This window comes from Dryobates pubescens, chromosome 10 (genome assembly GCF_014839835.1).
Source record: "Dryobates pubescens isolate bDryPub1 chromosome 10, bDryPub1.pri, whole genome shotgun sequence".
In the NCBI taxonomy this organism is placed as follows: domain Eukaryota; kingdom Metazoa; phylum Chordata; class Aves; order Piciformes; family Picidae; genus Dryobates; species Dryobates pubescens.
In genome coordinates, this window is record NC_071621.1 from 6,715,088 (window position 1) to 6,740,560 (window position 25,473).

The window sequence follows — 25,473 nt, forward strand, 5'->3', positions numbered from 1 at the left end:
TTTAAATCTGAAGGAATGGGATATATTAATAGGGTTATTAGTTGCTATCCCGTAGGTCTGGAAGAGTGGGAGGCAGCGAAATTGCCGATAGGCACATTTTGGATTGCATACAAGTATTCTGCAACTTTACTGTGTGAGATAATGAGTATTGCAGCACTGAAAAAGAGACTTCTCAAAGTGAGCTTAGATCTAGATTTAGAAAAGGTTTGGTAATACGACATGTAAGAGAAGCATAAACCTGCGAAGTAACAAGAAGAAGAGGAGTAGGGAAAGAATGGAGTTTTGTCATGCAGCTCAGCTAATAATTCTCTTTGATAAATGTTTGGTGAGATGTTTAGTTACCATACCTAAGATCACCTTTGCATTTTCTGTCTTTTGCAGGTTATACAGAGAATATTTTATACAGTAAATAGATCCTGGTCTGGGAAAATAACCTGTAACGAGCTCAGGAAAAGCAACTTTTTACAGGTACATAATAGCTAAGATTTTTCAAGACAAATGTTTCTAGAAGTCTAAACACTGCAGTAGTTTAAACACTGCAGTAACTAGATGCTTAAGCATCTAGTCAGTAGCACTTTTTCCCCTTTCCAAAAACTAAAGAAGGCTCAGTCACACTAATCCTTACACACGAGAACATGTTTAAATGTTGTGTTCTGTTGAGAGCTACTTATATATGCATGTGTGTCCAGCAGCATTCTCTCCTCATTCTTCAGTGGACACATCAGTTCTGTCTCTCGTAGAGGTCTTTGCTGTCATGCTGCATGGTGTGCACAGTCTCTGACAATAAAAATTGTTCCACTGGAATAGCAGTTAGATACTAACTTGGCTAAGAGAACCCAGATCGTTCAACAAATGTCTTACAAATTCTTTCATGTATTCTATTTATTCTTCTGGTAATAGAATGTGGCATTATTGGAAGAAGAAGCTGATATCAACCAGCTGACAGAGTACTTCTCATACGAACATTTTTATGTAATCTATTGCAAATTTTGGGAGCTGGATACGGACCATGACCTCTATATCGATCGGAAGGATTTATCGCGACATAACGATCATGGTATGACAAATGAAGCACCTTTGTTTACGTGTATTAAATGACCTGTAAACTTTCAGCTGAGGAAGCAGTTAACTGCCAAGGCCAGTGTTTGTAAGTCTGTTGGTATAGCTGATCTTGCTGACGCAGTGAAATAAAGCAGGTCGAGTCATGTGTGATGCTGCCTTGTGCCTGGCAATACCAAGTTTGAGAGAAATTCTGAATTTGAGCTCTGATCTTGGCAAAGAAGTAGAGGAAAAATAATGTCAAGACTTGGTATATTGGTTGCGCTTGGCAGTTCTGGGTTGTCATCTTGGACACGATCCATATTGTCTTGTGACTTGCCACAGGAGTTGAAAAAGGCAAGCACACATTCAGGTACTTCTGCTTATTTTACATTTGTGCTGGCTCAGTGGCAGGACCTTTTGTTTTCATACTGTTCAGCAGCTTTACATTTTCTGTATTGGCAATGTACATTGGCTGTGATTTTGTAGGTTAGCGCACACACCTGTTTCTCTTGTAGTTTGTATGGAACTGTTGGGGATATTTGGATGCTTTATGTCCATTGCTGTCTTAAAAGTTTTGCCTTGAGGATGGGAAAGCTTACTTAAGCACAGAGTGATTATGGAATATTATCCCACATTAAAAAGAATAAACACAATTCTGATGGTCTGCTTCTGAAAGGTTGCCTGCAGACGTATGACTATGCTTTAGGACACTGGGAGGGAAAGCTGCTTTCATTTGAGTGGTTGCTGTACTGAGTTAGTACACTCTAGAAAAGAAGCAGAACTAATACAGTGCCACTTGCAATTTAGTTTTGCATCCTTTAAACCATGGAATATTGCTTAAAGCTTAACAGCTGCTGCTAAGTGAGAACTAAACAAAATAAGAGCATAAAAGGGATGTGATAACCCAACTTTAGTCTTAAACTTCTATTCTTAGCATGTCAAAACTAGATAATCTAGCTTCATCTGTCCCTTCCTTCCATACTGCCACTGGCCTAAAGTTAGACTAGATGACATTCCTATATGTAGTAAGAAAATATTAAAGCATTTAGCTGTCATTGAGAAGGTTGAACAACTTCAGTGTTTGAAAAGTAGATAAGAGGAAGCAGCAGCACATATGTCTGAACTAAGCTGCTTGACCTACAGTTCTACAGAAAAATACTAAGAAGGCACTAGTGTCCTTAATAGAATAATACAGTGATATCATCACTCTAAGTACATATACACTGTAAGTACACATAAAGCAGATGAACTATTTGAATAGTTAACAACCTGCTTTAATTATTAGCATTTCTGCAATGCTGAAAAAATATTGCAGCCCTAGAACAATGAGGAGCAATTCTCCAGTGAGAATAGTATCATAGCATTATAGAATGCTAAGGGTTGGAAGGGACCTCCACAGATCATTGAGTCTAACCTCCCCCTGCGAAGCAGCATCATGTGCTGCTTTGAGTACCATCCACAAATTCTTCAGGATAAGCTGAATATACTTTACAGAAGTAGTGCTCAGTTAAGACATGTCTCCAAAACCCCTGAAATAGTTTCAAAATAGAAGCATGGATCAGAAGCATGTCAGAAATAGACCTGTGTCAGAATCAGTTGAGTATGTTCATTATGTATGAATGTGCCAATTCTCTTTTGGCTTTTTGCCAAGGTCATATAAAATCTAATGGGACGTGAAAACATGATTTATTTGTCAAAGAACTGGTAAATACTGTCTTATTAATCAGCCAATTTCATTACTTTTACTACACTGCTATTTCTGTACGAAGTCTGAATTCAAAGCTGGTTGATTCTAGCTGTGCTTTGGAGACTCTGTGTTAAAGTGATCCTCTCCAAGGGGACTCAAAGGGATTAATGAGCACTGCACTTGATCTTTATCACAGATGCATGTATCCAAGATGGTTCCAGTAAACTCTTCCACTAGACAATAAAAAGCAAAAATAACTTGTATGTAACTGGCACTATTTTAAACCTTGTTTCACAGCAATTTCAAGCAGGATGATAGAGCGGATCTTCTCAGGAGCAGTTACAAGGTACTTATTTTGTATGCTGTTCTCAATCCAATTTAATATTTGCTTGTTAAACTGTGTGACATTCCTAGAAAAGACATTTTTTTCCCTTTGAAATGGAGTAGTGAATGTCATCAAAATTTAGCATTGTAGGATCGGCTCTGGTAGTGCTGGAGTGCTCTTGGAACCTTTGGTTCAATCTAACTTCTTTACTCTCCATTCTGTACCTATATGAACGCTTGCCCTGGGATATTGTATGGTTTATGATAGATTGGTCTGAGTTGGAAGGGACCTCTGAAGGTCAGCTTGTCTAACCCCCTCTGAAGTAAGCAGTGGCATCCTCAACTCAGGTTGCCCAGAGCCCTGTCAAGCCTCACTTTGAATATCTCCAGGGATAGGGCCCCAACCCTCCCTGGGCAACCTGTTCATGTTCTACCACCCTCATGGTAAAGAACCTGTTTCTAACATTCAGTCTAAATTTGCACTGCTTTAGTTTGAAGCCATTGCCCCTTCTCCTGTCACTGCAGGCCTTTATAAACAGTCTCTCTCCATCCTTCTTGTAGGCCCCCTTCAGGCGCTGGAAGGCTGCTATTTGGTCTCCCTGGGGCCTCCTCTTCTCCAGGCTGAACAACCCCAGCTCCCTCAGCCTGTCTTCATAGCAGAGCTGCTCAACCCCCTGATCATTTTTGTGGCCCTTCTCTAGACCCACTCCATCAGGTCCATGACCTTTCTATATTGAGGGCTCCAGACCTGTACACAGTACTCCAGGTGAAGTCTCACCAGAGCAAAGTGGCAGAATCACCTCTCTGGCTCTGCTGGCAGTGCATCTTTTGATGCAGCCCAGGATGAGATTTGCTTTCTGGGCTGCAAGCTCACACTGCTCATGTACAGCTTCTCACCCACCAGGACCCTCAAGTCCTTTTCCACAGGGCTGCTTTCTAACACCTCATCACCCAGTCTGTATTGATAGTGAGGGTTGTTCTGGTGCAGGTGCAGGACCCTGCACTTGCTCTTGTTGAATGTTGTGAGGTTCACCTGGGCTGACCTCTCCAGCTTGTCCAGCGCCCTCTGGATGACATCCTGTCCCTGTGTCCACAACACCACTCAGCTTGGTGTCATCTGTGAACTTGCTGACGGTGCACTCGGTCCCGCTGTCTATATCACTGATAAAACAGGTCCCAGTACAGACCCCTGAGGGACACCATTTGTCACTGCTCTCCACCTAGACTTTAAGCCATTGAGCACCACCCTCTGGATGCAACCATCCAGCCAATTCCTTATCCACTGAACAGTCCACCCATCGAACCCCTATCTCTCCAGCTTGTCGAGCAGGATGTTGTGGGGGGCTGTGTCAAAGGCCTTGCAGAAGTACAGGTAGATCACACCCATAGGTCATTCCTTATCTACTGACATAGTCACTTTATCACAGAAAGCCACTAGGTTAGTCAGGCAGAATTTTCCCCTAGTAAAGCCATGCTGGCTGTCTTGAATCACCTCCCTGTCCTCCATGTGCTTCAGCATGGCATCTAGGAGGATCTGTTCCATGATCTTCTCAGGTATGGAGGTGAGGCTGACCACTTGGTAGTTCCCAGGGCCCTTCTTTCTACCCTTTTGAAAAATGGGTGTGATGTCTCCTTTCTTCCAGTCCCCAGGGACCTCACCTGACTGACAGGACTTTTCAAATATCATGGAGAGTGGCTTGGCTACTACATCAGCTAATTCCCTCAGGACTCTGGGATGCATTTCATCCCAGGCTTGGATACCCTCAGTTCCAGACTTGTATCTTCAGGGTCCTCAGCTGATCACGCACCTTGTCTTCAGTTACAGTGGGACTTTGTCTCCCTGGTCTCCATCTGATGGGCCATCAACATGAGAGCCATGAGGAGAGGGGTTACCAGTGAAGACTGAGGCAAAAAAGTTGTTGAGAATCTCAGCCTTCTGCTTATCCATTGTTCCTAGTTCCCCACTGTTGCTCCTCAGGTGGGGTACACTCTCTTTAACCTTCCTTTTCTGGTTAATGTGCCTGTAGAAGCCTTTCTTGGTTTTCTTTACATCCTTGCCAAGTTCAGTTCTAGCTGTGCCTTGGCCTTCTTGACCCTATACAACCAGGCAGCATCCCTGCACTCTTCCTAGGGTGCCTGTCCCTCCTTCCATTTCCTGTGCAGTCCCAGCTTGCCCTTTAGTTTGACCTGCAGGTCATGACTTGGCCATGGTGGTCTCTTGCCATCCTTGCCCAGTTTCTTACATGTGGGATTTGAGACCTTTTGTACTCTATAGAAAGCATCCTTAAAGATCTGCCAGCTCTGTTCTGCTCCCTTGTCCCTAAGGGCCATTTCCCATGGGGTCCTATTTACTAACTCCTTGAAGAGCTGGAAGTTTGCTTTCCTAAAATTTAGAGTCCTAACTCTGCTTCTTATGGGCTTCATAGCCCTTAAGACAGGGAACTGCACTAGTGCGTGACCACTGCAGCCCAGGCTGCCTTCAGCTTTGACACCCCTGATGACCTCACTTGCATTTGTGACCAACATGTCCAACATTGCATCCCCGTGGGTAGGGCTGTTAATTTCTTAAGAAGCTGTCATCTAGGTGCTCTAGGAGCCTCCTGGACTGCCTACAGCCAGCCATGCTGCTTTTCCAGCAGATGTCATGGTGGTTAAAATCCCCCAGCAGGATGAGAGCCTGTGATCACGATGTCTCCTTGAGCTGGTATTAAGAAGGCTTCATCAGCAGGCTCTGCTTGACCATGTGACCTGTAGTAGACTCCTGCCACAAGGCTCCCTGTGTTGTCCTGATCCCTAATGCCTACCCATAAGTGTTCAACCTGCTCATGGATGTTCTTTAGTGACAATACCCCCAGGCCTTCTTCCTCTCCTGTCCCTTCTGAACAGCTTGTAGCCATCACTAGCCACACTCTAGTCACAGGATTCATCCCACCAAGTTTCTGTGATTGCCACTATGTTGTAGCTTTCCTGTAGCAGGATAGCTTCTGACTCCTCCCTATTTGTTGCCCTGTTTGTTTAGCAGGGATGACCATGAGGAGGAGAAGAAATGTTGGCATTGTTGGTTTTCCATCCCTTAAACCTGTAGAGTTTTCAAAGGGAACTGGGTTTTTCAGTATGACTTGTACAAACCACTGCTTATTGCATCAACAAATTTACAGAAATGCTTCCAGTGGGGTTAGAGCATGGTTTTGACAGTAATTCTTCATTTTTTTCCCACTGAGATTGACTTCCTCTATTCTGTTGACTTCCTACTTGTAGCATTTTACTAGTTTTTTAATGTTTTGCTAGTACAATATCAGCAGCTGGAAAGCAGCTGATAAACAGGAATAACAAAAGCTGAAATGAAAGAAATGGCACTTGGCAGGCTTGTGTCTTGTGCTTACTCATTTATGCCAGGTTTTTTGTCAAGGTAAAACATATCCCATGTTTTTCTAGACATCTTGAGGATAAAACAGGGAAAGTTGACTTTTAGGATGTCTAGGAGCTGCCTACCTGAGTTTTCACTGATTGGTTGACCATGTGTGTTTAGAATGCATTTGGATGCTGCATTCTGTGGTATGAGAGCAGAAACAGACAATTATGTTCTTGCCATGAACACTTGCCAAACGTTTTTATTTCATGGAGTTCTGTACAGCTTCAAGCACTTATTTCTTCCACCTCAATACAAATGATGAAAAATCACATTTCACAGTATCACCAAGGTTGGAAGAGACCTCAAAGATTGAGTCCAACCTGTCACCAAAGACCTCATGACTAGACCATGGCACCAAGTGCCACATCCAATCCCTTCTTGAACACCTCCAGGGACGGCGACTCCACCACCTCCCTGGACAGCCCATTGCAATGAAAAATGACTCTCTCTATGAAGAACTTTCTCCTCACCTCAAGCCTGAACTTCCCCTGGTGCAGCTTGAGACTGTGTCCCCTTGTTCTGGTGCTGGTTGCCTGGGAGAAGAGACCAACCCCTTCCTGTCTACAACCACCTTTCAGGTAGTTGTAGAGGGCAATGAGGTCTCCCCTGATCCTTCTCTTCTCCAGGCTAAACAATCCCAGCTCCCTCAGCCTCTCTTCATAGGGCTTGTGCTCAAGGCCTCTCACCAGCCTTGTTGCCCTTCTCTGGACACATTCAAGTGTCTCAATGTCCTTCCTAAACTGAGGGGCCCAGAACTGGACACAGTACTCAAGGTGTGGCCTAACCAATGCAGAGTAGAGGGGCACAATGACCTCCCTGCTCCTGCTGGCCACACTATGCCTAATACAGGCCAGGATGCCACCTGGGCACCCTGCTGGCTCATGTTTGGGCAGCTGTCAGTCAGCACCCCCAGGTCCCTCTCTGTTTGGCAGCTCTCCAGCCACTCCGACCCCAGCCTGTAGCTCTGCATGGGGTTGTTGTGGCCAAAGTGCAGCACCCGGCACTTGGACTTGTTAAATGCCATCCCATTGGACTGTGCCCATCTGTCCAGTTGGTCAAGGTCCCTCTGCAGAGCCTTTCCGCCCTCTAACTGACCAACATCTGCTCCCAACTTGGTGTCATCTGCAAATTTGCTGATGACTGTCTCAAGCCCCTCATCCATATCATCAATGAAGATGTTAAAGAGGATGGGGCCCAGCACTGATCCCTGGGGGATGCCACTGGTGACTGGCCGCCAGCTGGATGTGGCACCATTCACCACCACCATTTATTTGTATACAATGTATTTAATTTTTTAATATATCTCTTCAGTGGTATTGCATCCCAGAAAGGGAAGCTGTATGAGTCCTTGTTGACTTTTGTCTTTCAGTTGCTCCCTTCCTCTTTATTTGCTACAGTAAGAACATAGCAGAGCACTTGAGCTCCTTACCCCGAGTGAATCAAAGCAGTCTTTGACAAGTCACCTTATGAACCCCACAGTGTATAGGAGTAAATAAGCAGTTAATAGCACCAAGGAAAATAGTATTTCATTTTTGGTTAATAAAAGCTAGGTGTTTTAAAGTGAATTCTCTTCTCTTTTTCCCCCTTTGTTGTCCTTGAAGAGGTAGAAAAGCACAAAAGGATGGGAAAATCAGCTATGCTGATTTTGTCTGGTTTTTGATATCTGAAGAAGACAAGAAGACACCCACTAGGTAGGAATGAATTTTTGTTTTAGTGGAAATAAAGACTGATTTTTATTGTTTTTCCAGTTGCTAAATGGAGACTGCTGATGCTCAGCTGGAACTCTGATGGAAGAAGCTAAACTGGCACCAGTTTGTTGCATCATTCTTATTTATCAGTGTCTACTGTTATTGCTGCAGTAGAAGCCTGTTTTAATGAGACTTTTAAGAGACTAATTAAATGTTTCTGTTCCATGTGCTGTGAATGGCCTACTTACAGACAGGGTCATAGATAAAGGATATTGCATTTGTTTTGTGATGCTAGTGACTTCAGGAAACTACACAGCTAGCATTAGCTGTAAGATACCGATAAGAAATCTATTGTGTGACATGTTACTGGCTGGTTCAGTATAAAAGAAGGAATTTGAATTTTGATGCCAAATTCATTTTTTTCATTGGTTTCTGTGAGGTTTTTGTGTAAAACCATGTGTTAGTCCTGTCTTCCTTCACCCACTCCATTTACAAGTGTGTCTGTAAGTTCAGCAGTGTGGGGCATGGCAAATACCAGAAACTCTTAACCCCAATAGGTGGTGCTTAATTACTTTCTATAGAGCCCTAGAATCACAGAATGGTCTGGGTTGGAAGGGACCTCTAAAGGTCATCTAGTCCAACCCCTTCTGCCTTAAGCAGGGACATCCTCAACTAGATCAGGCTGCCTAGAGCCCTGTCGAGCCCCACTATGAATATGTCCAGGAATGGGGCCTCAGCCACCTCCCCGGGCAACCCATTCCAGTGTTCCACCACCCTCATAGTAAAGAAGTTGTTCCTAATATCCACTCTAAATCTGCTCTTCTCTAGTTTGAAGCCATTGCCCCTTGCCCTGTCACTGCAGGCTCTTGTGAACAGCCTCTCGCTGTGCCATTATAGAATGTGGTCTTCTGAAGTCTAGTTTTGCATCTCTAAGTAGTGTAGTCTTTAAAACAGGTAACATAACTTCTTGAGATTCTGCAGTAAGTCTGTGTGAACAGTTCTTTGCTATGGTTTCACTGCATTTCAGCATTGAATACTGGTTTCGCTGCATGGATCTTGACGGAGACGGTGCTTTGTCTATGTACGAACTGGAGTACTTCTATGAAGAACAATGCCAGAAATTAGATAACATGGCCATAGAACCTTTGCCATTTGAAGACTGTTTGTGCCAGATGCTGGATCTCGTGAAGCCACAATATGAAGGTAATAAAGTCCTCTCCCACCTGTAGTTTCTGTTTCTCTGGATTAGAAATTAGTGCACCCTCGAAAGCGCTCAGGTGATCTTGCAAAGAATATGCCTTTAGGTTGTCTCTTCTCTAAAATCTGCTGCAGGTTATACATCAAATGGTCTTCCAATGGCAGGCATTCGTTTTCATACTGAAATGTAATATGCTGCTTTAAAATGCCTTGTAGGTTTTTATTTGGGCTTGTAGCCGGGTCTAATCTGCAAGGAAATCTTGTCACTCTCTGGCTGACTGTTCTGCTCACTCACCTCTTCTCTGTTCCAGAGAATTCTTCAGGGAACAGTTTCTAAACAGTGTTTGTCTCTCTGGATTAGTAATGTCTTATTTTAGGTTAGAAGCCTAAGAGACTCTTAGAAAATTCATGTCAGGTGGTTTCAAAATAACTGAATACTAATTAGTTCTTGGGTTTTGGCTGGTTTCTATACACATCTGAACCTTCACAGACCTGCATTCTACTCTCCTGCATGTGAGCCATATGATCTTGAGCAGTTCAAACTTCAGTTTACATTTTACACCTCAAACAAACTTTGGAAGTAAGCATGACAGTCGCTTTGTATTAGGCCTTCACGTGCTGCTCAATACTAAAAACATTTGGATGCCGTATTTAATGTTTTCATTTAGCAACTGTAATGTTTGTCTGGTGCTTCACATTTAGAAGCTTCTGGATGAAGCAGTTTTTCCTACTTGAATATTGTCACTTGTGTGGACTGTGTTTCTGCTAGTGTCTGTACAATGATGGTTACTGGATCAGTTAGTAATAGCCTTGCTTATTGCCCACCTTCTTTCTGGCATTGAAAATATTTACATTACAAGAAACTTGATTTTACTTTTCAAGGGCATTTGTCTTCTATTGAGATACAGTGTTTTGAACGCTGAGGGACTTGAAATAGCTCAAAACCAGAACTTCCTGTTTCATGTTCTTATTTAAACCAAGTTAAAATGTATTTGTTGGGTGAAAACACATTCTAAAAGCAGATTAAAACAAAACCTGTAAATGAAAAAGGAGCATTAGGGACATTCAGTACTAAGTATCAGTGGGGTGAAGTCATCAACCATTGTTGTATAATCTCTGGGGGGTGAGGAGCATTTAATAAGTGAAGCAAGCTCTGAGGAGCACACTTAAGCTGTATGGTTGTCTACAATAGCCTCTTGAACACAGGGGTTCCCTTCCAGTCTTGAACATTATGCTTCTGAAAGGCAGACTATTTCAATAATGTTTCTGTTCTGCATTTCAAATGCAACAAGATTGATGTATCTGTTCTGTGCCATGAAGATGATAAAAGGAGGCTGTGAAACACAGCCAAGATGAGAGTTATTTAGAGCAGGAAAAATGAATGCCAGTTGTGGAGGGTTGAGGGTTTTTTCATAAAAACTGAGTGACATTTAAAAGGTAGATTAAGAAGAAACTCTTCCATTGTTTTTTCTAATACAAAAACTAGCAGCATAAAATGACATTTCACTTGACAGGTATGAAACAAAAGAGGGTCCTTTCTTACAGTAACGGCCAAACTGTGCTAGAGTATGCTACAGGATACTGTGTGCCAAACAGCAAATTCAGAGGCCTGAATTATCTCAGTTTCTGGGGGTTTTTTATTACTATTTTTTCTGTTGGTCTTTGAGAGACAATGGTAGGCATGCACACGAGTGTTAGGTGTTGAAGCTCCCATTGCAATAGGTGGAAATTGGAGAGCAAATCGACAGACCAAATATAGGTGTCTAACTTAAAACTGGGAGCTTATATAACTAGGACTCAAATAATTTGGTTGCTGCCACTTGAGATGGCCCAATACATCAGGCATCTGTGTGGGTCTGACAGATAGGACACAGGTGCCATGAGGGATTTGTGTCATTCTGGAGCATCAGCTCTTAAGCCAGGCAGAATACACTAAGGCAGTTCACACGGTGACAGAAACATGTATGGCAACCACTTCCAAATATCTTTCAGATTTTGCATCTCCTCTGTTCTCCTTAAGTTATGTTTGGTTAGAGGCTGGGGAGCATGCTGAGGAAGTACTTTTCTAACTTTGGCTTTTAATTGAACTTTTCCACATCTGCAGTGAGCAACTGGAGATTGGCCCTATTTCAGGTGAAGCAGTAAAGGGGGAGTTTTAAGGACAGCCATCTGTCCTTGCCTGTATGTCTGGTATTTTTCAGTCTTTCTGCAGGAGCTGAATATTCAGCCTTTTAAATAAGGCAACATTTCAGACTGACTTGACAAATACTTCTAACATTTTAACAGATCCATGGATTTGGGCCTTTAAAGTATCACTTTATAAGAAAAAAAACGAACAAACACCACCTCTGAGCATTTAGCTTTCCTCTCAAAGCAGTGAGTATTGATCAGGCTGGACATGTGTGGAAAACTAGTCTGTATGAAAAGTGCATCTGTAGGGAGCATAGTAACTGTCAGCTTTGTCATGTTGGTTTGGGTTTTTTTTTCCTTTTCAAGTCAGAGAAGAAAAAGGGCCTCTGCCCGAGGAGGTTCCTACCTGCTACCCAAGCACATCTTAAATGGCACAAGTTTCTCGAGGAAGCTTAGGCAATTACCTTAAATGATTTTTTAATAGCTAGCTGAGCAAGGTAGACTGCATCTCACTCCTACATATGGAAGGACAGTAGGATGACAGCTATATCAAGTTACAAATCCAAACCACAAATTTCCAAGTTTTGTCCACTTTGAAGGGCACATCTGTATTTCATCTGTTCACTTCTCACCCACTGCGCCGAGCACGAGCAGCAAATGTTCTTGAGCGTAATGACGACTTCTGAGTAGCATTCCTCCTCTGGAGAAAGGATCATTTCAACTCTAATTGTCTTTTCTCACAATCCTCTTTACAGGAAAAATTACTCTGCATGATTTGAAGCAATGTAAGTTGACAAATGTGTTTTTTGATACATTTTTCAACATTGAAAAATACCTTGACCATGAGCAGAAGGATCAGTTTTCTATGCTGCGGGTGAGTATGAAGCTTTAAAAGACTTCTTAGCTGTGAGCTTAATGATAAATATGTTTATGTATAACTTGCAATGTGATCATTTAGGATGGTGAAGGGGAAAGCCAAGAGCTCTCTGACTGGGAGAAGTATGCTGCTGAAGAGTACGATATCTTGGTAGCAGAAGAGGCAGCAAGTGACCAGTGGAATGACGGGTAAGAATGTAGCAGGAGAGTTGGTACAAGTCCTCTCTAATGTGGAGCCTCTCCATCACTATTACCCTTGGTGCTGTTTTTGTAGGTCGTTGCTCTTTGTCGTGTTTTACCCTCAGGTGAGAAAGGAAGAACCATTCCTGTGTCTAACATTCCCTGACAGTTCGGTCACATCAGTTTTGTCAAAGACATCCTGCTTAAAATTCTGGGAGGAATTAAAATTTGGAAAAGCTTCAACTCTGAACAAAATCCAACACTGATTTTTGTAGGTTGTTGTTAAATTAATTAAGAGCTTCTTTAAGAGCTCGGAAGGGACAGGGGTGACAACTGCCACTTCCCAACTCAATTCTATCAGCTAGGAAGTATCTTCTCACAGTTCTCTACACGTCCATAAGATAGTAGATGGTGCTTTTTGAATGGCACTCCTTTTGCAGTGTAGCTTCCAGAACATCTTGGGAGTCCAAAGTCCTGAATTTGACATTTAATGTTTTCATTATTTAAAAAGATAAGGAGAACAAGTGCAAACATCACTTGATTTAGGCCCTAAGTAGACGAGACCCATCAGGAGAAGACACTTCCCTGTATTTCCTGCATCAGCATTCCATTCTAAAATATCTCTAGACTCTTGCCAAGCATTTAGGGAGTGACTACCTTGATATTTAAGAGTGCTTTAGAATAGAATAGAATAAACCAGGTTGGAAGAGACCTTTGAGATCATCGTGTCCAACCTATCATCCAACACTACCCAATCAACTAAACCATGCAACCAAGCATCCTGTCAAGCCTCACCCTGAACACCCCCAGCGACGGCGACCCCACCACCTCCTCAGGCAGCCCATTCCAGTGGGCAATCACTCTCTCTGTGTAAAACTTCCTCCTAACCTCCAGCCTAAACCTCCCCTGACACAGCCTGAGACTGTGTCCTCTTGTTCTGGTACTGGTTGCCTGGGAGAAGAGACCAACCTCCGCTTCACTACAACCCCCCTTCAGGTAGTTGTAGAGAGCAATAAGGTCACCCCTGAGTCTCCTCCTTTAAAACCTCTTAACACATTGAAAGAGAAATTAAAAACCCTTTTCACACATTGATTTCAAGAAACTTTAAAGAAAGCTATGAGGGAAAAGAGAGAGAAGGGAATTGTTGTCATCACGCAGCCTCTCTAGCATTAAGGAGGTTCATCCTTGTACCTCTTCATTAAATCCTCCACCATAATTATTACAGAATTAACAAAAGTGAGCGGTGAGTTAAGGCTTATTTAAACCTCCAACATTCATTTCATTTAATCTCTTTAAGACCATAGGCTAAGTTTGGGGAAGGTACGGAATAGATAAGGGCATTTTTGACAGTAGCTTGAAACACTGTATAGAATAGAATACATAGAATAAACCAGGTTGGAAGAGACCTTCAAGATCATCGCGTCCAACCCATCAACCAATCCAACACCACCTAAACAACTAACCCATGGCACCAAGCACCCCATCAAGTCTTCTCCTGAAAACCTCCAGTGATGGCGACTCCACCACCTCCCCAGGCAGCCCATTCCAATGGGCAATCACTCTCTCTGTATAGAACTTTTTCCTAACATCCAGCCTGAACCTCCCCTGGCGCAGCCTGAGACTGTGTCCTCTTGTCCTGGTACTGGCTGCCTGGGAGAAGAGGCCAACATCCGTCTGTCTACAACCTCCCTTCAGGTAGTTGTAGAGAGCAATAAGGTCACCCTTGAGTCTCCTCTTCTCCAGGCTAAGCAACCCCAGCTCCCTCAGCCTCTCCTCGTAGGGCTTATGTTCCAAACCCCTCACCAACTTTGTTGCTCTTCTCTGGACTTGTTCCAGCAAGTCAACCTCCTTCCTAAACTGAGGGGCCCAGAACTGGGCACAGTACTCAAGGTGTGGCCTAACCAGTGCAGTGTACAGGGGCAGAATGACCTCCCTGCTCCTGCTGGCCACACTGTTCCTGTAATGCCAGGTATGAGAGCTTGAATGTGATGGATCAGAATAAAGAGCAGTTTCTGTGGTCTTGCTGTCTCTGAAATGTTATTCATAAGTCAGCTGACAAAGCTAGTGAAGGAACAAATTTTTGGCCCTCTGTTTTAGAATGCTCTTATAAAATGAATGCGTTTAAGCCAAAAATTTTAGGAGTCAAAATGTCAAGAAGTTACTGGTGAAGTTGGGGTGTTCCTGACTGGTCTCTCAGTGTGTCTGTTCAAGGGCCCCCTGAATATAACATAGTAAATCATAGGGTCTGGCTGAGAGGCCAGGCTTGACAGGAACTAATAGCATTTAGAAGCCTTGAGGTACTGTTAAATCTGAGCATCCTAAATATTAACTAGAGCTGTGCTGCACCTCTGTTGTTTTATTTTCTCTCCTCTGCTGGTCTGTTGGCTTCCTTTCATCCTTCAATCACAGTACTTGTGTCTGCACCTTCCCATTTTAAAAGCCTGCTGCTGTGACTCAGTAGACTCAAAAGAATCTGCGTGGTAAGCCACTTTTGCCCATTTTCAGATACAAAGCTGCAAAATTCAGGGTTTGTTGTTTTTTTAATTCAATCTGTCTCAAGCTCAGTTGAAAGTAGACAGTTAAATGTCAATTTCCTGGATTTTATTGAGATCCCATTTGTCTTTCAGCTCTTAAAACCTCTTACAGCTTTGCTGTGGAATACTCTGGAAAACTAGTTCCTGTGTGAGCTGAGAGATGCTCGGGGTTCAGAAGTGTATGGTACGGTCTGTAAAAGCTAAGCCTCAGCTAGATTGCCAAGGAAAGCTCTCATCTGTTGCTCTAGCATTCTGTCCTGAAAGCCTTTGTGGTCTCACTGGCAACTGAATCTCACTGGAGGCAAAATATGTTTTTGACATTACTAGTGAGGGACCTACCTGTGTGTCAGGAAGCCAAGTTACTCTGCACCTCTCGTGAAGGGTTTGAAATCTTTGGGCTGTTGTAGACAAATGTAACACTTTTTAGTGTATAAAAGGCTTGATGTTAATTGGGAAATGAAAAATACTTATGTAAAGACAATTTCAAAAGAGGGGAAAAAAAAGGCATTAATGAGTTAAGGATTTCTGCAGCTTATGTCTGTCAGATGTGCCCAGTTGATGCATTTCTGTGTAATGTTCAAAACCTGGGGGTTTTGGGACTATCTGATAAACATAGTACCTACACCTTTGTGAGGTCAGGAAACTTTTCCTTCTTCTAACTCCTCTCTTGTACCAGATGCCTAGTGTTTTTTACTAATGAAGCTGACCATGCAGTTTGTCTTGTCTCATTGAGTATCTTCTGCTTTCATACCTGTTTCCTTTAATGACTTCAGCTTTAGCAACTTGACTGCTTCTGCTAGCCTCTTGCTTTGACATTGGTCTCAGCTGCACCCTGCTGCAAGACAGCAGCCTGGCTGTAGGGATCATTTTCAAAGGTTTGGTTTATAGATATAATTTGCATATTTTCAAAACTGGTTTTAAAATAATTGGTGTATCTTATTATGGGGGGGAAATGTGTGAGTGGATTCTGTCCAGTTGTATAATGTAATCACATCCAACTCTCCAGTTGCTGTTACTAATGCAGTAGCAATGGAGATTTCCTATTTGCCCCTCAGTTTAGGAAGGAGGTTGACTTGCTGGAACAAGTCCAGAGAAGAGCAACAAAGTTGGTGAGGGGTTTGGAACACAAGCCCTACGAGGAGAGGCTGAGGGAGCTGGGGTTGCTTATCCTGGAGAAGAGGAGACTCAGGGGTGACCTTATTACTCTCTACAACTACCTGAAGGGAGGTTGTAGCCAGGTGGGGGCTGGTCTCTTCTCCCAGGCAGCCAGCACCAGAACAAGAGGACATAGTCTCAGGCTGCGCCAGGGGAGGTTTAGGTTGGATGTTAGGAAAAAGTTCTATACAGAGAGAGTGATTGCACATTGGAATGGGCTGCCTGGGGAGGTGGTGGAGTCGCCATCATTGGAGGTTTTCAGGAGAAGACTTGATGGGGTGCTTGGTGCCGTGGGTTAGTTGTTTGGGTGGTGTTGGATTGGTTGATGGGTTGGACGCGATGATCTTGAAGGTCTCTTCCAACCTGGTTTATTCTATGTATTCTATGTATCTGCTTTGCACTAAGGGACAGTCTCTGAGCCCCAAAAGCATCTATGAAGGGGGATTGTAGTGAGGCAGAGCTTGGTCTCTTCTCCCAGGCAACCAGTACCAGAACAAGAGGACACAGTCTCAGGCTGTGTCAGGGGAGGTTTAGGCTGGAGGTTAGGAGGAAGTTTTACACAGAGAGAGTGATTGCCCACTGGAATGGGCTGCCTGAGGAGGTGGTGGGGTCGCCATTGCTGGGGGTGTTCAGGGCGAGGCTTGACAGGATGCTTGGTTGCATGGCTTAGTTGATTGGGTAGTGTTGGATGATAGGTTGGACACGATGATCTTGAAGGTCTCTTCCAACCTGGTCTGGTCTGGTCTGGTCTATTTTATTCTATTCTATTGTAAAGCTCTAAGATATGTCTAGGCAGAATTTCACTCACAAGTGCAGATCCCATTTGCATCCATTTTATAAAGTAGGAGCCTCAATGTGCTTGTATTCCGATTCAGCTATGAGCTGGCTGCCTGCAGCTGTTTCTCCAAGCTGGGTACTTCTGAGGCTAGATTATTTTTATGTATTTCCCACTCCCAACTGCCCCACCCCCCTCACCCCCCAGCGTGCCTGCAAGGTAAAAACTGCAAAATTCACACCCAGTATTCTGGGGGTCAGAACAGTTCTGTTCTTTTCCACAAAAAATGTATTCAGTGTGCAGCTTTGCGTTTCACGTGAGCTTTAGAAATCTGAGGAGAGGAGTAAAGGCCTTTTTAGAGGCGCTGTAGGTGTATGGTTGTGCTCCTACAGAAACGGCTCTGCTGGGAAGTAGCAGTAGCCTTTGCTAATACTGTGAGAAAGAAGTAATTTCAGTGCCCAGATGTGTAAAACTGAGACAGAATTCCTCGGTTTCCTTAAATAACTTAGAAAGGAGTAAAGGCCACTAAAGCTTCAGAAAAGAGCAGGATTTCCATTTGGTCCAGTAACGTTCGAGTAACAGTCTTCTGAGCACAGGATGGATGGAACCTGCAAGTAAAGTATCTGAGATACCCTCCTGCTGCCTTTTTTTAATGACAAGGAAAGCTGCTGTCACCTCTGTCACTAGGTAATAAACAAATGCAAAAGGTGCCTTCAAGATGTGTCTGTTTAAAAAAGAAAAAAAATATATAATCCTGCTTAAAAAGGTAGAATTAATAGTGCAGAAAGTGATAAATTACAGGTGTGTGAGCCGACAGTGTTGTTAGGACTGAAGCTGCATCCTTCTTCCAAATCCTTGTTTTCAAATATGTAACTCTTAGGATGACTTCTGTTCCCTGTTCAAATCAGCATTGGACTTGTGAGGGAGTATTCTGTTCACTGCCTAAGCACTGAGTGGCACTCGCTCACAGAACTCATGGGAAGGATGAAGTAACAACAGCAACAACAACAAGAAAAAAGAGGAAAGAAAGTCGGGAACTGGTTAGGCCACACCTTGAGTCCTGTGTCCAGTTCTGGGCCCCTCAGTTTAGGAAGGAGGTTGACTTGCTGAAACGAGAAGGGCAACAAAGTTGGTGAGGGGTTTGGAACACAAGCCCTATGAGGAGAGACTGAGGGAGCTGGGGTTGCTTAGCCTGGAGAAGAGGAGGCTCAGGGGAGACCTAATTGCTGTCTACAACTACCTGAAGGGAGGTTGTAGCCAGGTGGGGGCTGGTCTCTTCTCCCAGGCAGCCAGCACCAGAACAAGAGGACATAGTCTCAAGCTGCGCCAGGGGAGGTTTAGGCTGGAGGTTAGGAAGAAGTTCTGCACAGAGAGAGTGATTTGCCATTGGAATGGGCTGCCCGGGGAGGTGGTGGCGTCACCATCATTGGAGGTGTTCAGGAGGAGACTTGATAGGGTGCTTGGTGCCATGGGTTAGTTGATTAGGCGGTGTTGGATGATAGGTTGGATGCGATGATCTTGAAGGTCTCTTCCAACCTGGTTTATTCTAAAACTCTAAATTCAGTGCTTAATCCTTAACTGTTTTTACCCAAGCATCTTTATTTTGTTAAGTTTCTTTTACTGAAAATGGTGAAGCTGGTGTGGTGTTTATCGATGAACTGTTTCAACAGAACTGCAGCCACCATTGAAAATGCTGTTCTTCCTCCCACCTCTGCTATTACTGCTACTCTATTTTAGTGTCCAAAGTGGATTCTTAGTATTTATCTCCTCTTTGTCCCATGTCTTTCTCTGAAAGAACGCTTCTAATCACCACATCATGTCATTGCAAAGCCACATTTGAAGAACAGACACTGTAGTATCTAAAGTTTGTTCCTTGCCTAGTCTTGTTAACTAGATGGAAATAATCAACATGCTGAAATGAGATTCAGCAGCACCTGGGAAGATGCACATGGGCCTGAGGCAACCAGGCCCAGGAAATGGTCAGTCCTTTAATCTGACATCATAAATCTTCACAGAGATTCATGTTTAATTTTTTTAAACAGCTACCAGTTTTAGGCTGATGCCACCAAACAGTGCTGGAGCTGATATGTTTTAACTGTAAGCCATCACTGAGTAGGTTAGTTAAACATTACATTTTATTCTCCATCTGTTCATGCCTAGCAGCAGCAGGTGGTTATCAGTAATTTCTGGTGAATCAATTGGGTTTTGCTTTCCAGCACCTGCTTTAAACACACAGTTGCTATCACTTTCTTTCTGCTGGCGCACATTTCAATCAGACCTTCCATTCAGCATTCGTTCTTTGTTGTTGTATCTACTGCAGGGGCAGCTCGTTCTTCCTCATTGAACATAACCTCAGCTTTCCTCAAAAGAATGTGAGGGGTTCCTGTCAAGTACTTCTGGCTTGCATTTGACCATTTCTGTGTGGTTCACTGGATCAGCATGTGCTCATCATGTAAATGCGAGGGAAAAGTTCTTCACTGTGAGGGCAACAGAACACTGAAACAGGCTGCCCAGGGGCGTTGTGGAGTCTCCCTCTCTGGAGATACTCAAGACCCACCTGGATGCGTTCCAGTGTGATCTGGTATAGGTGATCCTGCTCTGGCAGGGGGATTGGACTAGATGATCTTTCAAGGTCCCTTCCAGCCCCTAACGTTCTGTGATTCTGTGCTTTGAATCCTTTCGGTAAAGTCAAGTCTAGTGTCTCACTAGTAAGTTCTGCACATGATAGGGAAAGCAAGCTACCTTAAATGGAATCATTACAGAAACCTAGTGCTGCTTCTGGTTCTTTACTCTGGTTCTTTCCTGTAGCTATAAAATACTGGGAGCTGTGGTCTTCTGACAGGTGCCTTGTTAGAGTTCTAATTTTTAGGCTCTGGCTGACAAAGGTACACTCTCGGTTTCTTGTTTTGCCCACTCCTAGGTATGAAGCAGAACTGAATCCTGTAGACCATCAGAAGTCCAATGTCCTAAAGTATCAAATGGAAAGAAGACCATTCTTTGAAATGCCTTCCCATCTGGCTGATGTAGACTTGGATGAATATGACTATGAAGAGGACTTTGAGTAGTGGTTACTTACGATCAACACTTGCAGAAGAGAAGGGACAGTCTGCAGCAGGTCTGCTACACACCTAGACATTTCAGAGGGTTTTGTTTCCAGGAAGTGAGCTTAGTTTTGTGCTAAAAAAAAAATATTTAATCACTATACTACCTTCTAAACGAAGGAAGAGCATTTGTATTGAATGATGAAACTTTTTGTATTTATTCAGTAGTCTAGAGTTTGTAAAATAGGTTAAAATATTTATTTACAGATGTTGCAGAATTCCTTTTTTTGGAAGAATAACAATATTTGACTTCTAAGTAATCTACTGTTTTTAAGAGAACTGTGTAATTCTCTCGGAGTTGATGTGTGGTGCACTGACCATCTCCATCCCCTACGTGAACAGGCATTACCTGTCCAGGCGCAGGAGGGAAGGAGATAATGTAAAACCTGGCCTGCAAGGCTTACGTGCTCATAGACAACCCTGAGAGGCTTTGTGCCTTGGTAAGGAACACACATGGCTCTGAGGGCATGATTCAGCTCTCATTTACAGGCAGAGCTTCATCTGACAAGCTGAGCACATCAGTGCACAAGGAAAGAGAATACCTGAGACGTGTTGCTTCTCTCCTCTGCCTAGCCCTTGTTTGCCCCAACTTTGTTTGCCCTTTTAAACTTCAGTCTTTTCACTGATGTTCCTCATAGAAAGATTATTTAATAATGAAGTCTGTTGAGTGTCCATACTTGACCCATGATGATTGTGTTAATTCATGTAGAAGGAACCAATGTTGTGGTTTTGTTTTTTAATCCTTTGTATAAATGTTACTTGATCGGTGATGTGCACTAATTTGTTGTGGGCATTCAGTGCTTTCGTCTGTCCCCCCCCAGTTGTTTGCTATTGACACATTCCATGGATCACATCAGTGTCACAGCAGCTTGAATTGTTGCCTCACTCTTATTACTGTTAAACAGACTTTGTTGGGGAAAAGGAGGAAAAAAGTACAAAAAGATGTAAGGTATTTTTGGGTTGCAGTGTAGATCTGTTGGAGTCTTTGAAAGATGTTTGTATTTTCAAATAAAGATTTTCATACGTGTAATTTAACAGCTCCCAATTACTGTGTTACGTGCTGCCTGCAAGGAACTCGCTTACGATTGCTGAACCATTTAAGAGCGAAGAGGGACCTCAACCGACTGGACAGATGGGCAGAGTCCAATGGGATGGCATTTAACAAGTCCAAGTGCCAGGTGCTGCACTTTGGCCACGGCAACCCCATGCAGAGCTACAGGCTGGGGTCAGAGTGGCTGGAGAGCTGCCAAACAGAGAGGGACCTGGGGGTGATGATTGACACCCACCTAAACATGAGCCAGCAGTGTGCCCAGATGGCCAAGAGGGCCAATGGCATCCTGGCCTGTATTAGGAATAGTGTGGCCAGCAGGAGCAGGGAGGTCATTGTGCCCCTGGACTCTGCATTGGTTAGGCCACACCTTGAGTCCTGTGTCCAGTTCTGGGCCCCTCAGTTTAAGAAGGACATCGAGACACTTGAACGTGTCCAGAGAAGGGCAACAAGGCTGGGGAGGGGTCTGGAGCACAGCCCTGTGAGGAGAGGCTGAGGGAGCTGGGATTGTTTAGCCTGGAGAAGAGAAGGATCAGGGGTGACCTCATTGCCCTCTACAACTACCTGAAAGGTGGTTGTAGACAGGAGGGGGTTGGTCTCTTCTCCCAGGCAACCAGCACCAGAACAAGGGGACACAGTCTCAAGCTGTGCCAGGGGAGGTTTAGACTCAAGGTGAGGAAAAAGTTCTTCACCGAGCGAGTCATTCGTCATTGGAATGTGCTGCCCAGGGAGGTGGTGGAGTCGCCGTCCCTGGAGGTGTTCAAGGGGAGATTGGACGTGGCACTTGGTGCCATGGTCTAGTTGTGAGGTCTGTTGGGACAGGTTGGACTTGATGATCCTTGGGGTCTCTTCCAACCTTAGTTACTGTGATACTGTGAATGGGTTCCACCTGGCTAATGGATAATGAGCCACGTGGCTAATGACACCAAGCTGCATGTTCAAAGCAGTCAAGCTCTAGCAGGTTTTTCTTCATCCAGAAGACGGTGTTGCTCAGCGTCTAGAAGTGGTACAGCGAAACCTGTTCCGCTCAACTCATCACAGGTCTTATGCAGAGACTTAAAAACCAACAACTGTGTCTTCAATAATGGAACTCATCATAGCATCGATTAGTAAACCTTACCAAGGAAAACTCAAGTCGTTAGTACCACTCAGAGGATTCTTAGGGTTGATTAGTCCAATTTGAATGGAAACTCATCAATGTCAGAGTCCTCTGCTGTGGGTTGGATGCCTTTCACTACTTGCTGACTGTCTCAGGGTTTTAAACAGGAAAGAAACACAAAGTGTTGTAGGAAAGGCTGACCAACTGGCTTTCTGGAAGATGATCCTGACCTTCTATTGCTGTTCAAGAGATGGTGGCCTGCTGCTTTTCTCTACCTGAAACCCTTCAGCTGTAACTTCCCCCCCCCTTCTTAATTAAAAAGAGGGTTTGGGAATGGGCACTTGCACAGCCAGTGTGATCTCTCATCACACAGTGGTATGTCTCTGTCCACCTGATGGTGCAGGGTGGATCTCCTCTGCAGCACCTGTAGCTGCTGTTGGCACTTGGTGTTTGATGAACTGCCTGTTGAATCCTGCTCGCTCTTACAGTTGTGATAACCAAGTCTCTGTTTTTTCCTACAGGAAAATGAGCAAATGGAGGTGGTTATTGTGGAAGTGCCTTTTACTGCACTACATGAATGAGACTGATGACTCTGCCTTCCCCCAGAAGGGTGCTTTCCATCCCTAGACCTTTGTTACAAGAAATAAAGCACCTGCATGTTTGATGTTATCAGAAGTGTAACTGTTCTTCATCCAGCTGCATTCTGCCTACCTGGCAGGTGTTTAGCCCTAGATGCACTTATCAAGATGGATGGAGGAAACATCACTACTAACTCCAGGTTGGGGGTGTTACTGAGTCACAGAGGAACAGAGACAGTGAAGTGCTGCCTCTCCCCTTGCATCAGCCTACTGCATACTTACCTAGCAAAAGCAAAGCACAATGGCTTACAGCTGTCACTGTAGGGTAGCTGGGAGGCATCCACAGCTTTCCCCACCACGTTCACGGGTGCTCACTTCTCTATTTAATACCAGGGTAAAGAAGAAGGCCCAGTAGTACTGCTGCTCCTTCTCCAGACGCTGTGGGAATATCACTTGCACTTTCAGTACACATGGATAGCAATAGTTCTGCATTTATTTTACACACTTACAATGCAAAATATATATACATGTGTGTGGGGGGGTGTTAAAAAATTAAGCAAATAGGCTTAACACAATGTACAATTCCAGGGAGCAGTGACAAAGGGTCAGTGAAAGCAGCCAGCACTCCCCAGCCTGCTGCCTCTGCAACACTCCTCAGTGTTCCATAATGGAAAAACTACTTTTGGAGGGTCGTATTTAGAGTCTATTTACATTGTCTTGTCAGGCTTTATATTTCCCAAGTAAATACCACATGATTGCTGTGTATGAAGGATTTCTTCCAGAGGAAAATACTTAGTCATGTAGTCTGCTGTTTCTTTATTAAGTAGAAGCCTTGATGCAAGTCTCCTGGGAATGCATCCTGATCCCCACAGACCACTAACCACATCTCTGTAAGCACTGGAATTTATAGGAATACTTTTGGATTATTTGTTCCATCTTTCCTGTTTCACAGGCAGTGACTAGCACTGCCAAGTCACTTTCCATCACCCAGCAGGTCACAGTGTGCACAGCTGGGCCGGGTTCCTTTCACCCTGGCATCAGGTACAAGGTAACAAGTAGATACCAACTTTGGTTACCTCAAATGGCAAAGAATGCATTCAGCAGAATGCTGTCTCCACACCAGTTTGAGCAAGCTTGTCTCATCTACCCTGGTGTTTCTGACTCAGTATTTGTCAGTACCCTGATTCCAGTCCTCAGGTTGGGATTTTTTTTCCAAGACAGCATCAAAGACCAGGATGCAGCTGAATAATGATGTTCATAATGCTCACAACCTTAGAAGTGCAACAGCCAAATCAAACCCACCCACAAACAGCAATGTGGAGAAACAGCCATGGTGCCAGTAACTGCTTCTGAGGTGGATGCCTACAGGTAGGGATTTGACTTGACGTGATCTCCTCCTTCCTTGGCTGGTACCATAACAACCCCATTTTCAGTTAAACAATTTGCAGGGGAAAGAAAGCAATAGTGTGCTCTTCACTTCCAGTTTTCCTCTCAGTGTCTTAACTCTCCTATAGCAGAAGAAAAAAAAGTAAGATTAAGTTAGTCACATATGAAGAAATTACCATGTAAGAGCACACAATGGAATCTGAGTGAGAGTGTTAGCATCCAACCATCTAGCAGCTTGGTCACAGCTAGCTCTTGGCAAGCACTCTAGTTAGCTTCCACAAAACAGAAAAAGCACACCTCTATGCTACAAGGAGCCCAGAACAGGCACTACAGGGTGAGGCCCCATCCTGGGTAAGTACTGCATTTTCTGTATGGCTTTGATCTTGGTCCATGGATTTACATTCTTTTCTTACCCATCTTCAATAGGAGCTGCTCCAATCACATGGTCCAAACAAATAGTCTACATTTTAACAGGCATATGACTGGAAGACAAGGTGAAAGTCCCTTTCTCCTTCTAGCCCTCTTATAAATAATTTAAAAATCAAAACAAACAAAAACAACAACAAAAAAAAAACCCCAACAACAACAAACAAAACCCCCACCACTCCAGTATGGAAAGAAACCATTTGCTCAACCTTCAGGAAAAAATGCATTTAAATACTTGAAAAATCATAGAAGGCCTTTGAATGTTAGACTCCAGAGGATTTTAGAATGGTTTGGGTTGGAGGGGACCTTAAAGATATCTTAGTTCCAAGTCTCCTGCCATGAGCAGGGACACCTTCTAAGCCAGGCTGCTCACGGTGCCATCCAACTTGGCCTTGAACACTTCCAGGGAGAGGTCATCCACAACTTCTCTGGGCAACCTGTTCCAGTGTCTCTCCTTTCTCACAGTAAAGAATTTCTTCCTAAGGTCTAGTCTAAATCTATACTCTTTTAGTTTAAAACCATTCCCCCTCATCCTATCACTACACTCTCTGATAAAGACTCCCTCTCCCCATCTTTTCTGTAGGCCTCCTTTAAGTACTGGAAGACTGCTATAAGGTCTCTCTGGAGCCTTCTCCAGGCTTAACAACCCCAACTCTGAGCCTTTCTTCACAGAAGAGGTGTTTCAGCCCTCTGATCATGTTTGTGGCCCTCCTCTGGATCCACTACAACAGAGCTATGTCTTTCCTGTGTGTTTGATGCAGTACTCCCCGGTGAGGTCTTATGAGCGTAGAGGGAGAGAATCATCTCCTTTGACTTGGTAGCCACACTTCTCTTGC

At 43.8% G+C, this 25,473-nt stretch overlaps 2 protein-coding genes across 2 annotated transcripts in view; one reads left to right on the top strand and one right to left on the bottom strand.

Moving 5' to 3' along the window:
* Window positions 1-20,440, top strand: part of PPP2R3B (protein phosphatase 2 regulatory subunit B''beta) — a 62,297-nt gene extending 41,857 nt beyond the window's left edge. Inside the window, exons 6-13 of the mRNA XM_009902605.2 lie at window positions 382-468; window positions 901-1,057; window positions 3,026-3,074; window positions 8,066-8,155; window positions 9,180-9,355; window positions 12,235-12,353; window positions 12,438-12,544; window positions 19,920-20,440. Of these exons, the coding sequence (XP_009900907.2) occupies window positions 382-468; window positions 901-1,057; window positions 3,026-3,074; window positions 8,066-8,155; window positions 9,180-9,355; window positions 12,235-12,353; window positions 12,438-12,544; window positions 19,920-20,064 (930 nt within the window). The 3' untranslated portion in view covers window positions 20,065-20,440. The remainder of the gene's footprint in view (window positions 1-381; window positions 469-900; window positions 1,058-3,025; window positions 3,075-8,065; window positions 8,156-9,179; window positions 9,356-12,234; window positions 12,354-12,437; window positions 12,545-19,919) is intronic.
* Window positions 20,441-23,356: 2,916 nt separating this feature from the next.
* LOC104302139 (cohesin subunit SA-2) overlaps window positions 23,357-25,473 on the bottom strand; it is a 79,541-nt gene continuing 77,424 nt past the window's right edge. The window contains exons 33-34 of the mRNA XM_054164528.1: window positions 24,625-24,693; window positions 23,357-24,333 (exon numbers count right to left, since the gene is read on the bottom strand). Coding sequence (XP_054020503.1) covers window positions 24,679-24,693 — 15 coding nt within the window. The 3' untranslated portion in view covers window positions 23,357-24,333; window positions 24,625-24,678. The remainder of the gene's footprint in view (window positions 24,334-24,624; window positions 24,694-25,473) is intronic.